This window comes from Triplophysa rosa, linkage group LG4 (genome assembly GCF_024868665.1).
Source record: "Triplophysa rosa linkage group LG4, Trosa_1v2, whole genome shotgun sequence".
Lineage (NCBI taxonomy): Eukaryota > Metazoa > Chordata > Actinopteri > Cypriniformes > Nemacheilidae > Triplophysa > Triplophysa rosa.
In genome coordinates this window covers 18,823,326-18,838,238 of record NC_079893.1, presented here as the reverse complement: position 1 = coordinate 18,838,238, position 14,913 = coordinate 18,823,326, and the positions used below count along the sequence as shown (strand labels likewise).

At 35.2% G+C, this 14,913-nt stretch overlaps 2 protein-coding genes and 1 non-coding gene across 7 annotated transcripts in view; 2 read left to right on the top strand and 1 right to left on the bottom strand.

Moving 5' to 3' along the window:
- dhrsx (dehydrogenase/reductase (SDR family) X-linked) overlaps positions 1-1,311 on the bottom strand; it is a 53,515-nt gene extending 52,204 nt beyond the window's left edge. For 2 of the 3 annotated variants that reach the window (XM_057330628.1, XM_057330630.1), the window contains exon 1: positions 907-1,310. The gene's annotated coding sequence lies outside the window, so the exon portion shown is untranslated. Of the gene's footprint in view, positions 1-906 lie in introns of all 3 variants that reach the window. The other variant, XM_057330629.1, reaches the window with a different exon arrangement.
- Positions 1,312-2,106: 795 nt separating this feature from the next.
- cd99 (CD99 molecule) lies at positions 2,107-14,905 on the top strand. 3 transcript variants are annotated; one of them, XM_057330636.1, is made up of 14 exons: positions 2,115-2,404; positions 5,864-5,905; positions 6,093-6,143; positions 6,256-6,288; positions 7,603-7,644; positions 7,907-7,927; positions 8,053-8,085; positions 8,529-8,585; positions 8,748-8,831; positions 9,150-9,176; positions 9,424-9,447; positions 13,010-13,117; positions 13,627-13,680; positions 13,921-14,904. In XM_057330636.1, exons 1-14 carry the CDS (start codon positions 2,347-2,349, stop codon positions 13,947-13,949), a joined length of 663 nt encoding a protein of 220 aa, XP_057186619.1. In that variant the 5' UTR covers positions 2,115-2,346; the 3' UTR covers positions 13,950-14,904. The 3 variants fall into 3 exon arrangements, with proteins under 3 accessions (XP_057186622.1, XP_057186620.1, XP_057186619.1); XM_057330637.1 differs by lacking the exon at positions 8,053-8,085 and having other exon boundaries at positions 2,114-2,404; positions 13,921-14,905; XM_057330639.1 differs by lacking the exons at positions 13,010-13,117; positions 13,627-13,680; positions 13,921-14,904 and adding an exon at positions 10,045-11,033 and having other exon boundaries at positions 2,107-2,404.
- Positions 13,411-13,502, top strand: trnar-ucu (transfer RNA arginine (anticodon UCU)). Its single transcript is given in 2 exon segments — positions 13,411-13,447; positions 13,467-13,502. It is a non-coding gene; the product is annotated as a tRNA-Arg (tRNA).
- Positions 14,906-14,913: the final 8 nt, after the last annotated feature.

The following is a 14,913-nucleotide window of genomic DNA, read 5'->3' as shown; positions in this document are numbered from 1 at the left end:
ACTCTTAAGAGTGGAAACGACAACACATTATTGCAACATATTCAGTATTGTCTTATAGGCTACAGCATATAGACACAACCAATTGGTTAAATTGGTCATTTTATTATGATCGTGAAAAAAGATATATGTACATATAGGACTGTAGAAAGCGTCGAGTTAAATTACTGTAGACTGAATGGCTAAATAAAGCAACGCTTTCATCTTGACGCACAACAGGCGTACTACAGGTCTCCATAAACTTGCAGTTGTACTGGCGATATCATACAGTGTATGTGAACACTAGGACAGTCGCAAGAAGAAACGTGAATAAACTGTTCACTTAAGAAGCAAAAAGCATGCGTAAAAGCAAATGCGAACACTTATTTACACATTCATATCACTTTCATTTCCAATATAGTGGAATGCGCTCGCAGAGCGCAACAGAATCTTAGAAGGGGATGCTCTGCGTTGTCTATTTGGGAGTGATAGAAGTGTGTTTAATAAAAGTGTTAACAGAATATCCAGAAACCATGTGTTTTTTCAGTTCTTCATCATATGAGCACATAAAAACTACACTGAATTGAATTTATAACAACGATATTTAAAGAAGCAACCTGCTACAGTTAAACGTGCTATGGTTTAGTATACCTTCTCGATGAAAATCAGTTTACAAGCTTAATATTGTACAAATTCAATCATTTAAATCAGTATGCCACACAATGACAGCTGGAGAGAAAGCTGTTAAATGCCATCGGTCTTTGTTAGTGACAGCTCTTGCACCCATATCGTTGAAGCGCAACACGTTGGTAAGAACTAAACACTGTAATCAGTGTCAGTAAATAAACATTCAATGAAATCGATTGATAATTCTTATAGATTACATAGGGGATTACAGCCTGCAGGTTATTCATAGGGCAGCGTACTTACCAGAGTCACCCCTTGCTCCCTTGTTGATCGGTGCCAATGCTGGGACACCCGGTGCATGTCCTTAAAGACGCATCCAATAATGTCAATCAAATTCCGTGATCACAATCCACATCTCGACATATATACCACAATATCACGTAAAGAATTAGCAGAATCGCAAAAATGAACAGAGCAACCAATATTGCTTTGGTGACTGGGGATATTAAAGACTGCATGATACCGGCTGGCTGGAGAAAGCAGACACCGTGAGCGCAATGAAGATGGATACACGTTATTCAGGCTCCAGCAGCATCCGATCTGGTCCGTATCTGCATTGTTGCGTGCCGAGTGGGAAACCTAGAGTGAAACGCGTGGGCTCTTCAAAACCATGACACGCAAAAGGAGTGCTGCTTCATCCATTGGTGATCTCTCAAACCAATTGCGCAAGAGGGCATGTTACTCTGTGAGGTCCCTTCAGGCTACCCATCATCAAATACCACTCGCTCAAAGCATATTTAAACTATCTTCTCATAGATTGTATAACTAAAAGATAAAATATGAAATAGTCAAATAATTTAAATAATCTTAAAAGTCTTTTGATATGCTATTCGTGCGATTGTATTATGAAAAGTTTTTTTTGCGACTCTTAAAATGTGAAATAAGTTATAAATATGATCTTGGTTGTGAGCTTTCTGTCCTGCCATTTAGATGTCCTTGAAAATTATTGTCACCTCAACCAGTTAAAGAAAGACACGTGACCTGTGTTTTACTGCAACTTCACTCTCAGCTGCGCTGACGATATGATTTAGTCGATTAGAGTATTCTTAAAGTATTCTATATAGGGACGAAATAGGCCTATTTTCCTTCGGAATTAAATTCTCATTGTACAGCTGTGCGCTTAATGCTGCAGTGTCTTTAATGTAACACTAGATGGCGGAAGAAACCAGCCATTTGCTATATACATATCATGCGCTATATAACGCTTTATAATGACTGTACTACTACCATTAATACAAAAGAAAACAGTAATAATTACAAAAATATTTTTATGAAACATCGGTTTTTAATTATTATTTACTCAATTTAACAGAGTATTAACACTATAACAAGTTTCTAACTTGATCATCTATGCAAAACCTGTTGAAACGCACGCGCACTCATAAAAAAAGGTCAGGAAGGGCGTGGCAAGGCGCGTCTTTTCCTTGCACTGTTTTGAATCTTCTTTATAATTACTGCAGCTGAACCGCTGAACAGCCATTGGATCACGCTCGGGTCACTCAAAGGGGTGGGCAACTTGACTCGCTGCAAAACTTCTCTTTCCAGACACTTTAAATGTGGTGGAAGTGCGTTTCAAGGCTTGTGATCTCGCATTATTTAAGTTGACTCTTAACGGGTGATATCGTTCTTTGTAGGGTAACAACCTGACGGCGCGGGTTTTCTTTAGTTTTTTTTTAATTCAAAATGACTTCATACCTGTGGATTTTACTTCTGGCAAGTCTTGTGGCAACAAAAGCGCAAGGTATGGTAATTTACCACTTCGTTTTGGAACTGTTTATATATTAAAACGCAGAATGGCATATAACACCGCTTGACTAGACTAGACTAGACTAGACTGTTGAAAGCTGTCGTCGCTGTTTGTAACCGATCTTATGCGCAATAATGTGCGAACAAGGAATTAGGGTTGTTTAGGCCAGTTATTTGCCCACATGTGTGCCTGGCAACAGTAAATGGAAAATTTGAGTGCGCAAACACTGCTAGTGAACATGACTAGCTTGATACTTTTTCACATACAGTCTTGCATGACTCATCGGCCCATTGGGTGGATATTGTAAAACTTGCTTGCAGGCTGTTCTCTGTTATAACATTGCATCGCCCAGCAGCCAAAAGGTTGCAAATGAAAGAAAGCATACACTTTATTTCCTGTACACTGTATTTCCTCAACCTTTCTTTGAAGTTTAGTTTAAAGATGTCAGTCATTTACTTAGAAATATGAATATTTTGGAAGTATTCCCTATTTGAGAGCATTAAAAGAACTTTTCCTATTACAATTCTAGAAAAAGCCCCAAATTAAACAGTGCTGTGTCCGCATTTTGCATAATAACCATACAACCACGCATATGTGGTTTCATGTGTTTTTAATGTAATACTGTTCCACATTTAGTGTTTTTACAAGGAATAACAACACAATGTTTATGCCAAACACAAGAGTATCTCCGAAAAAGACTTAAGGTTGTTTAAGATAAATACTAACAACAGATAACTGTGCTTATTATTATATCTCCTAACACTGAGTGAAAAGCACAGCTACTCACAATCCATAACATGTTAATTTATGTCACAAGGAAAAAACTTTTTTAACCAGAACAAATTCTGCTTCGAGCTTCAGATGTGTAGACCGGTTGCTTGAACACAGTGTACTAAATATATGTGATGCCATGACTTTGACTCAATACTTCCTGTGATGTTCCTGCATTGGGAAGCAAAGCAAACTACAGGCATTCTCCTTTGTTCTGGATGGGGCATTTATGAGTCTTGCTATTAGTGTGATCTGAGACCAGTTTTGATGTCGATTTCAATAGTCATTTTGAGTAATTTGTTGTAAGAAATGAGATCAGCGCAACTTGTTACAGTAAACATCCAGAAAAAACTCTTTGAGTGTCATAACGACTGCATGCTGATGCACATTACAATTTTGTGGTAGAATATTAAAGGAAATAAAAGCAACTAGGGCTGCAGCTATCGATTATTTTAGTAATCGAGTATTCTACTGGTTTTCCGTCGATTAATCGGGTATTCGGATAATAAGTACGTTTTCTTTATTAAAGAGCAATACTAAATATACAAGAGAAAATAAGACAGGTCTCTTAAAATGAGCAACTAATTAGTTTCCTTTTTAGAAAAATTTACATATTTATTGCTGAAATTGCATACATTCATATCTGTGAAAACTAAACCCATTTACTACATTCCATTGCCATATTACATTCAAAATGCAATATAGGCCTAATACAAATGTATAAATATGAAATATTAATAAAAATAGAAAGAATAATTTCAAAGGTAAACAACTAACTTCAGTTTATGCATGATGCATTTAGTTGATCTAAATTAGTTTTTTTAAAAAATATTAAATAGTAATATATTTGTCCACATGAAAATACCGAGTTAATCTGACTTTTATTTTGGCAGGTCGTCGGAAGACGCTTATTTTTTAGGGCGTTAGCTTCACTCAGTAAAATGTGCTGAAGTAAACTCTCAGAGCAACTCTGGAGATTAAGTTCATGTCCTCATTCAGCGCAGACAAATTCATGAGCGTCACACGTGTAGCATGTTAAACTGTGCAGTTCATTCACTCAGAACAGACAGATGGCGTGTAAATAACAGGATTCGGCATCCACAAGGCCGCATGTAGTTTTATGGACTCAATGCAGCCGGAAAACAAGTTTTACTCAAAAAATAGACTAAAACCAAGTAAAATAGCAGTTCACCATTTCAATAAGCGATCACTTATTTATCAGCATGAGACATGCGTGTGAACAGACTAACATGCGTGTGTCTCACGGTTAATGCGTAAGACTTAAAAGCCCTGTAACAAAGTTTAGCGGGCTGTGTGTTAGTAATAAGGGTCCGTGGGGAAACGCAGTGCTCCGTGTGTACTGTAGTTAAATGGATTAAACGAGGCTTCGAGGCAACACAAATTGCCTCGATGATTTTTTGTATTCGAATAACTCGAGTTACTCGAGGAATCGTTTCAACCCTAAAAGCAACTGAGTTTTGTTTATAAGTGCAGTCTAGTTTATGTAAAAATTGGGCATCTGCTCATGGATTACTGCTGTTTGGCCAGTTTAATTGTGAAGCTTTTTTTTAGCCTTTGTTTTCACTATGAAGACTTTTCAAGGTTGAAATAACAGTATACTTGTACTGATGCTCTATGGTAAGACCCTGAGTAATAGTTTAATAGTTTTTTACCTTTTAGATAACCACTGCTTATGCACAGCAGAACTGAAACAGAAAATTTTGTCATGCGTTAGAAAATTTGGACACATTCAATTCAAAGTTTTTTCATTTGATGCCTTTAATGCTGAAAATTACCCTAACCTTCACTCTTGCAGAACTATCAAGCTTGTAGGATTGCAGGTTTAGTCAACTGCATGAAAAAAAAGATTTAAGAATAAAGTTACGTTCCCTGGTTTCAGTTCTTACCATGGTTTATGGGTAGACCATTATAAGCATCACCCTGGCAACCTAACCCAAAGGAAGCATGCATGTGCCAGAGCATTTCATGTGGCAGACCGTCGCACGCTCACTGTCACATGTGTTTTGTAATGAAGAATGTGTTGGTATACAGTATGTGCTGATTTTAGAACAGCTTTTCATTTAAAGGTTATAAACTCAGTTGTATTTATTTAACTCCTTTTAAGCTGTGGTGTAAAAGTACTTTAATCTGATATATTTCTAGATTCTGTGTGACTAGGTGTGGCCACATTTTTTGAGGCAAAGAAGTGTAAAAATTTGAATCATGTAACCCAATTGAGATTTTTGTATACCGTAAGAATGAGAGATTCATAGAATTTAAACTATTAAAGTGTGTACTTTTTGAACCAAGTAAAGCAGGAATTCGACTTTTCATGTAAGGAATTTAATCTGAATAAAATCGTAGTAGTTTACTTTTCGAAAAAACATACAAACACTCCTGGATGATGACATTATGGCTCGACTTGCTACATATTATTGGAGCTACATTTGACTAGACGTTGTGTGAGAGATTGGTGTAACACACCTACTCCAAACACAAAGGTGAAGGGTGATGTGTAAATATTAAATTACCTGGCTGTCACCTGTCTTAATCAAAACTTCCCATGTAAATTTAGTTAGTTCTAAAAACATGCAATACATTTAAGCATTCATAGGCTGAATAGTTTGTTGTGCTGAGCTATACATAAGTTTGTTTATTTAAAAGAAAATCTTTCTTTTACAGACTTGGACCTCGCTGATGCCTTTGATTTTGATGTTGACAAACGTAAGTCAGGAGAACTCTGTTTATGGATCTCTATGTTGATATGGTGTTTTTTATGTTTACTACAAGCAAAATAGGTGTTCTTATTGCCATCAAAGAGGAATTACTTTCTGTGTAAAGCTTTCAAATGTTTGTGTATATTAATATGTGTGTCTTTAGGACAATTAGTGATCATATTTTTCTCTTTAAGCCACTGCAAAACCACCAGTGAAACCTGCCCCACCCAAAAACTCAAATCCAGGTAACTTTATAAAAAAAACACATTTTCACAGAATGCATATTTTAGCTTGTTTACTGTATGCCTAGAATTGAATGTTTCACCTAATTTAAACGTTGTTTCTTTGTTATTTTAGATGGGTTTGATCTATCAGATGCATTTGATTTAGGTAAGACAGAGTGGACTAAGATGGGTTATTTGTTCTTCCTTACATTTACACTATTATTCTTTTTTAATGCAACTTCATCTTCTTGTAAATATATAATGACATGTTTGAATATCAAAATCGTAGTGTTTTTTATCAGATCCTTTTCTTTATATTCTAACACTAGAATTAAGAGTAATGTTGATCTGCTTGGCCTCTGATGGTCATGGGGTCACTGCTGAATGTATGATGTGCAATTAACTAATTATTTATATTCTGAGCAGAAACTTCAAATTTTAGTTCAGTTCATTTAAATTGCTTGTAACTGGGATGTGTAGTTTATTAATTCCACTGAATTAATAATGCAGATTTTAAATAGAATCAAATGTTTGCATGGGCCTTATCCACAAGTTTCCTACGCCCCATGATGCTTTGCGAGTATTTCAAGTCATTTGTTTATAGCAGAATGTGAATTTACACATTTACAGCACTTACAAACTGCATCAACATTCTGTCCACTACTTTATAGAGGAATGGGATGATGGTTTTAATACTTGACGGCGGATATTTAGCAACTTTATTGATTTAGTTGTTGTGACAGTAAACCAATGAGCAATTTGAAAATGGAGTTTTTAATTTCTTTACATGTCAATTGTGTGCTATTTAAAGTGGTAAATAATGATTTTTTTTATTTGAAAGCGAACTGCATGCGTTACACGGGCTGCGCATGTGCACATATCATTAATCTCATAAACATTATATTAAAGATCACGTGCAAAAGCTGCCTTTTTACATTTTTAAACATTCTCTCTACAATCTCTTGTTTATAAGACAATACGTGGAAGAAATACCTACTTTACATCAAGCATATCAGATGAGAAATGTAACGTTAGTCCACATGATGTGATATATTCCAACAGATTTTTGACAACACGTAGGTAAAATACAGTAAAGAAGCCTTGTAAATCCAGTTCACTGTCTCGCGTTTTTATTGAAGACCACACAGTGTGTTGATGATTACATGAATCTATTTGAACTCCACTTTAAAAGTGTGAACTTTTTTAAACAATGAGCACATTCAGTCGGAAGTGATGTTTGTTATCTTTTGCTTGAGATAAGCAGACGCAATGCTCGTACGCAAGTTTCACGCACAAATTTGTGTGTTCGCATGCTTGGTGAATGAGACCCAATATCATCTACATTATAGATGGGTACGTAAGGACATGTAAATTAACAGCAAAGTTCCCTTTTCTGGTGAACAAATGCTGTCCACTGGTTTAAACAATTCTAAACTCAAAAGGAAAATGTTTGTTTATAATCTGTGTTTATTTGATATAGATGACCCCAAGAAACCAGCTGTGAATCACCCTAAATCAGAAGGTAAATTGATATTACATTATAAACGAACACCCAACATAAAATGTATATCTCTCTATCAGTATGTTACAATATACAGTATCTTTAACATAATATTATGTGTAATGTTTGCTTGTACTGGTAGTGCAGTTGTGCTTTTAGTGGCAGTTTTTGATAAGTTGATTTCAGTTTATTGATTAATTCATGATGCTTTGTGTCCTGTGTGCTGTGAAGTAGAACATATTAATAATAATAATGTGTTGCCCCTTACTTTATATATTTGCAGATCCAAAGAAACCAACTGGAGGTAAAATAGTCACATGTTCGCATGTCATTCTACCTTATTTTATCCTTGGATCAAAAGACTTGATGTTATTAGCATCAGAGTATACGTCAGGTGTTAATGCCTGAAACTGTTATTGTCATTCCCAGATGGCTTTGATTTATCTGATGCATTGGGCCCAGGTAAAAATGGAAGTGTGTGTTGCTTTGTCCTGGCAATATCTGGGTTTTGTGTAGTTCTCACCTCTGTCTTGTTTGCAGTCTGTATTCTGTTTGTTACAGCACAATTTTGTTTGTTTAATCATATTCAATCACAATCCTGTTTGCATTGCACCTTGTTTTGCAGCTCTGACATTACGCAGTTCTCTACACCTTCAAACAATATTATCTAGTTTAATCAAATATTTTGAGGTTCAAGTTTGTAACTCTTCATTTTTCAACTCTGGTGCTTTTGTTTACATCTTTCTTTATTTTTCAATGCTTTTTCTGTTGGTGTTCTGCTTGTTGAATGTTTTACAGATCCTTTCTAGGATGATTTAAAACAAGAGATTATACGAAGTATTTTCTTGTGATTCATCGTGTTATTTAAATAATGTTTATTTTGATTTACTGTTTATCATTGGCAGATACTGAACCCAAAAAACCTGTAGTGAAGCCACATAAAGAGGGTGGGACTGGTACAGGTATGTTTTGTGTCTGTCAACATCTGTCTGTTGCACAGTGGTAATTTACGTATAGTGGTGCTAAGTCTATTGCATCCCATTTTTACCCCAGAAACGCCCAGTAAACTTCTTATTTGCTTTGCGTTGCTTTTTTTCTCAGTCTTACATGTCATTTTTGTTTAGGTGGTGGTACTTTTGATGACAAAGACCTGCTTGATGTGGGTGATGGTGATGATGGCTATAAGCCAGATGGAGGCAAAAGTGGAGGTTTGTGCCATTTTGTTTTCTTAGTTTTCCCAACATTATAATTTTTTTCTGGTATGTTTACAATTCCGCTAACTCTTATACAAACAAAAGTAAACATTTGCAGATCAATATAAATAAAACCCAGAGGTAAATTATTGACAGGTGTTAGCCATTTGCGGTACCAGTTATAATGTTCAGGTTATACATTGTAATTTAGCATGTTTTATTTGTTTATACATCTGGTAAATAGGTAGTTGTTTAGTACTGTCTGAACTTTATGGAATAAATGTAACATATCTTTTGGTCTGATTGAAATAAATATAACTTTATTTTTATTAGGGCGAGGTGCTGACCCTGGACATGAAGGTATTTGTATTTCTTTTTAATATGCGGTTCATCCATCACTGCATGGTTGAAAATTGAAAGGTTCAAATTATAATTAAAAGGATTATAGGGTCAAATTATGAATTAAAAGGATTAAGATTTTAAAGCTTAAAAAATATTTTGGAATGACAATGTAATTGCAGTAACCTGAAAAATCAATTCATTTAATAGTAAAAATTGAGAAATTTTCTTTACCTGGATGACAATGTGTATATCATTTTCTCAATAGGTGGTGCTTCTGACCAACCTCAAGGTAAATATTATATTCAGTACTTACTGTATATTCACATTTTTACTATAAAATTCTTTCTTCATCATTTAGTAATTGTTCGGAAAACTATCAAAGACAACATGAGCGCTATGTAGTTTACTTGTGGACATAAGTATGAGGTGGCAAACACATGATGTAAGTGCCTCTGATGAGCATCTTTGTGTTGTAGCTCAGACAAAGTCTGTCTTTTACTCTTTCTTTAGTTGTCCCTCCTTGCTTGGTTTATTTGCCTATGTTTGTGTGTAAAAGTGGAGTAAAGTTCTCCATGGAGTTATGGAATAGAAGAATAGTTGTGGCCTCTCCTTTAGTTCTTCAGTCCAGAATCACACATTTTATGTCTGGAAACCACGTTGGTCTGATGACTAAACAATCACGCAGTTCTTACAGGACTGTCCAACAGACAGAATCAATTATTGACAGAAGTAAATGAAGTTTTTCACAAGCAGAATTTGTTCTTTTTGTGTTGAAATGGAGTGTCTTTATGCTGTAGCATACAGCATCTGAAGGCTGATAGATTTGATTTCTCATATCGCCAGTGGCCGTGCCCTAAATCTCTGCTTCGAATGCCTGTCATTGCAGATCTAAACCAGCAGTGGCTTCATCTTATCAGGATTCTAGCCGATACTATGCCAGAAGGCCTCAGTGTCTGGATTGCCAACTTTAAAGATGTAGTAGTGGCCCTTCTAGAGCGAGTTATGGATCTTCTGAATGTAGCAGAGGAAAAGACTGAGCTTTAAATGTCTCCGATAGGGAATCATCTTTGCTTGCGTTTGGGTTTTAATATGTTTGGGTTTTAAGATGTAAGGTTGTTTATGTGGTTTGTAAGTTATACGTGGTTTTATGGATGGTGCTCAGCTGCATATTTAGTAGTGATAAAGTTACTGTAAGGAAATTTTGGCATTTTATTGTTGACTGGTGATGTTTCTTTTTGTGGTGGGAAGGAAAAGTATTGGTCTAGATATAATAAAGAAGGTGGAAGCCACTTATAGTTGTTTAAAAGTCTTGCAATGCATATAGTCTAACTTTCATCCTTAAGGGATATTTCACCCGAAAATAAAACAAAATCTGTCATTTATTCACCCTCATGCGGTTAAAAACCTGTATATGACTCCTTCTTATGAAGCATAAAAATGTTGAAGTTTCCTTATAAGTTACATAGTTACACATAAGCGGGTTTATGTCCCCAGGACAACCTTTATTACTTCCTTCCATTTTCATTCTCCACACATGGAGATGCTGTAAGGACACTGGCCAACAAAAAGAATGGACTGACAATAGGTTTGCATATCATAGAAAGCAAGTTCTTTAATCACTGCTGTTTTTATTTGTATGGTATATTAACACCAGGCCTTTTTGAACATTATATTTTTTGTTTATACTACATTGACTCATTCATGACATTTGTGATCATGGGATTGTGTGACATGACTGCTTTTGAATGTTATCCAGTTTACGCTTATATATTTTATTTTAGTTACCCCTAAGCCATTTTAGATGAATATGACTTCATTTTTCCAGTTGAACACAAATATATAAATTTATATTTATATTAAAATGCTGTCTTGTTATCTTTGTGTGTGGTACTCAAAATGATAATGCTCCAAAAAAACACACATTCATGTGTTATTAATCCAAATGACTCCAGTGGGTTAATATGTGTCTTCTGAAGCGAAACAATACATTTGAAAAGAAAATGTGTAATATTTTGAGTGTATTTAGTGAAATTTAAATGCATAGATCAGAGTGCTAAACTCAAATTTGGCTGCATGTTGATCATTTCAAATGTCATGGGTTCTTGTATGTCTTGTTGCGTGTTAATGTGTGTTTTGTCAAAAGACACAAGAGAATGTCATTACTGCTGTGAAAAGTTACTGCTGTGAATTAGAATTTAGCGTTTAGATCTACTTGTTTTAACCAGTGAGGGTGAGTAAATTATGCGATAATTTTTTTTTTGAGGGGTGAACTAGTCCTTTAAGGCCTAGCCTGTAAAATCTGTGCAATAGACATTTTGAATCTACAGTTATGTCTGTTTAGACAATACTTGACCTAATACCAGAAGAGTTAAGGGTTATACCTACATGCGTCTCTGTTGCACACAAAGGGATTATAGAGTTCCAAATTTTACAGAGACTACAGGTACAGGAGTGTTTATAACTCTAGACATGTGTCATAACATCTTTTTTTTTCTTTAACTAAGCAGTTAAAAAACACAGAGCCTTAACACATACCACACATGGCAGTCGTTCATCACTTGAGAAAACAAACTCCCTCTGGAGAGCCAGGCAGTAGCATGCTGTTGTTTATTTGAATATCTGAATATTGCCTGTACAAATTAGGCTAGTCTTATGTGTTACAAAATACGATTTTACAATTGTTTTCTCTCTCAAGTAAGTTTCGTTTGTTCCTGACTGTACTTGTTTTTGGGCTCACACTTCCTTTTTGACTTGAGGTAGTCTGGTATTTCTTCCACAAATGAGTCTATTTGTTATTCTTCATATCGATGTTGTTTGCAATGAGAGCAACATTTTCTTATGCTCCCTTTTTTAATAAAATGAAATGTGAGAATTTTCTGTTTGGTTCATGTCAGAGTCACACCCAACTGCTCTCAATTGTCATGTAGATCTCACTGGATACACATCATCAACAATGGCACTTGGAATCTATTGAGCATGTGTGAAGTGACAGATCTCTGTTAGCATTAGGGTTTTCATTGATTTCATAAAGCTTGGTTGTAGGATGTAACTTGCAAATTAATTTATTCCTACTCTTAAAAAGCTTAGTTTAGTTTAAAAGCCTTCTTTACAATCTAGTGTATTAAGCAAGCATGTTACATGTACGAAAGAAAAATGGGTGGAGACAGGCGACACCCGGAACATTTACAGAGCACAAGTCTGTGTTTTGTTTTAGTTGTTGTAGTTGCAGGAATTATTTTTTGCTACGTTTGAGTAAATCAGATTACATGCTTTCTTTATAAATCTCTTTTTTTTTACCTATCACAGGCCTTCATTGATTATTGACTAATTGGCTGACTTTGAATAGGACCAAGTCTTAACCAAGGCTGTATGCATGCAGTAAAATATACAATAGATTTTTATTGCTGCTTTCAGAATTTCTGTTCTTTGGGAAGCATGGCAATTAAAATGCCACCATTTTGCATTCAATTTCTTAAAGTACTCAGTACTGATTAATGTATATCACAATTTCACTTTGGGTCATGGTAAATGTTGGCCAAATGAGTAAGTGTAGTATTGCATATTGGCATTAAACGTCATCAATATGTAGTATACAAGAAACGTTTTGTATTCTGGATGGAGTATGAAATTCCTGTTGCACCCCCTAGTGGCAGAAACAGGAGCGGTTACTTTTGTTCTGAAGTGCTCCAACTTTCCTTCCACAAGTTATGGAGCCCCAATTTAACTGGGAAAATGTATTTTGAGAAAATATTTACATTTGTTAAATGTCACTTACTTTGTACACTGTCTGAAAATATTTTGAATCCTGAGACTCTTTTGTGTTCTGTCCCTTTAACTTTTTTCCCATTCAGGCGGGGCGCTAGCTGGCATCATCAGCTCTGTGGGTGTTGCTCTTCTTGGTGCAGCTTCAGGTTACATTGCGTATCAGAAAAAGAAACTTTGTTTCAAAATACAAGGAGGTGAGTTTGGCACTTTTTCTGCTGAAAGTATCATGTGTAAGCATTTAAGTTTAAATACAGATTTGAATTGGCCGAAAAGAAAAAAAGTCGTAATGCTGAGAAATATCGAATATAAAACTCGATATTTAATGAAAACAACTTTTAAGCGTTTGTTTCACATATAGCAATAACAGTACTGTGTTTACTTGAAATGAGCCCAGCCAAACACAGCAGCTCATGTAGAGGAAGTGGGGTGTATGACGTGGCTTAACCGCTTAGCTTGTATTACAAATGCCCTTGAGGCTTCAACAAGTGGCTCTGTGGCGCAATGGATAGCGCATTGGACTTCTAAGCTACACATAGAGAAGTGATTCAAAGGTTGTGGGTTCGAGTCCCACCAGAGTCGAGTTTTTTGAGACAATGATAAATCATGTTACTAACAGAATTAGCACTACATTGTTCAGATATGAAAATGATGTTGGAAGGTGTTAAAGAATAAACTGTAACATTTCCATACTTTTTTCTTACAGGGCAAGACCCAGAGAGTGGCAAAACCCAGCGTGGTGGCACCTCTGATAATCAGGGTAAGCCCTTAAATTCAGCATTATAAACAACATAATCATAATGTAAACCCCTGCTTGTATGTTTTAATTCTTGAATTTGTAAATATTGATTCAAATCACAAATGTTTATTTGGGATTGATTGTTTAATTTACACTCAACCCAAATAAATGTGTACAAAGTTTTTTAAGCATAATGTTGCAAGATTTCCTAACTTTTTTCACCTAGTGTATAACATAGTTTTCTTCCTTTTCCCCTCAAAGTTTTTAGCAACCTGCTCCGTTCATCCTAATTGGTGCCCAGTCTGCCAAATGGAACAAATATATGCACCTTCAGCATGTACAACTATGGAGAGCCTAACCCTATGGGAAAACAACAGTTATGTCAGATGCTGATTAACTTTAATGCGTTCACAATCCTTGTGTTTGTGTGAGTGTGTTTATTGTTTAACTGATCTTTTTGTTTAAGAATGTATTTTTCTGTCTTCAAAATATTTTTTTGTGTATTTAGATCGTTTTATTTTTTTCGAAAACAAATTATTGTGTCTTTGGAGGACATGGAGGAATAAGTCACTTTTAGTATTCTTCAACTAGTGCAAATGTAAAATACAAAACTTTGTGTTTAGGAAATTGTTACTGTTTTAGAGATTAGACTGACTTGCTATTTTGAACCGCAAACTGACTTTCATACAACTTCCATTCATTGACTACATCAGTTTTTGTTTTTCATTAGACATTTGCACAAAAATGATTTTTTGCAGCACATCTTTTAGAATAGATATGTTACTCTGCATAATCTGTATTAGTTTGTAAACTTTACTAAAAAGTTCCTAAAAGACTGGAGATGGTGTTGATAATCACGGGTAAGAATCTGATTTTGTTTTAAGAAAAAGCTCACTAAATTAAATAACATGGTAAAAGTAAGGGCTGTTAGCCTGCTACCTAGCATGCATCATGCATCATTTTAACTTATTTAAATTAGAATGGTTTTAAATAAAATACCCATCGTTTGTTATTGTAAATACAAATGAAATAAGATTTGATCATTTCAGGATGTTTTATAGGCTGCCTTACGCACAAGTCAATCTGTATTTGATGTAGCTGTCTTATCAACTTCCCTTCTACAACTGGCTAACTTAAACCCATAACCACAGACATTCAACGCTTTTGTGTCTTTTGTTGATTAGTTAATAGTTTTGTTTGAATTGGCTTTGTTTCTCCTCAAATTAAAGCCATTGGCCATTTCTGGATTTGTAA

Coding starts and splice junctions, on each gene's coding strand:
- cd99 (XM_057330636.1), top strand. CDS start 2,347: ATGACTTCATACCTGTGGATTTTACTTCTGGCAAGTCTTGTGGCAACA. Junction 6,144..6,255: donor ACCCAAAAACTCAAATCCAG/GTAACTTTATAA, acceptor TTGTTATTTTAG/ATGGGTTTGATCTATCAGAT. Junction 13,681..13,920: donor TGGCACCTCTGATAATCAGG/GTAAGCCCTTAA, acceptor TTCCCCTCAAAG/TTTTTAGCAACCTGCTCCGT.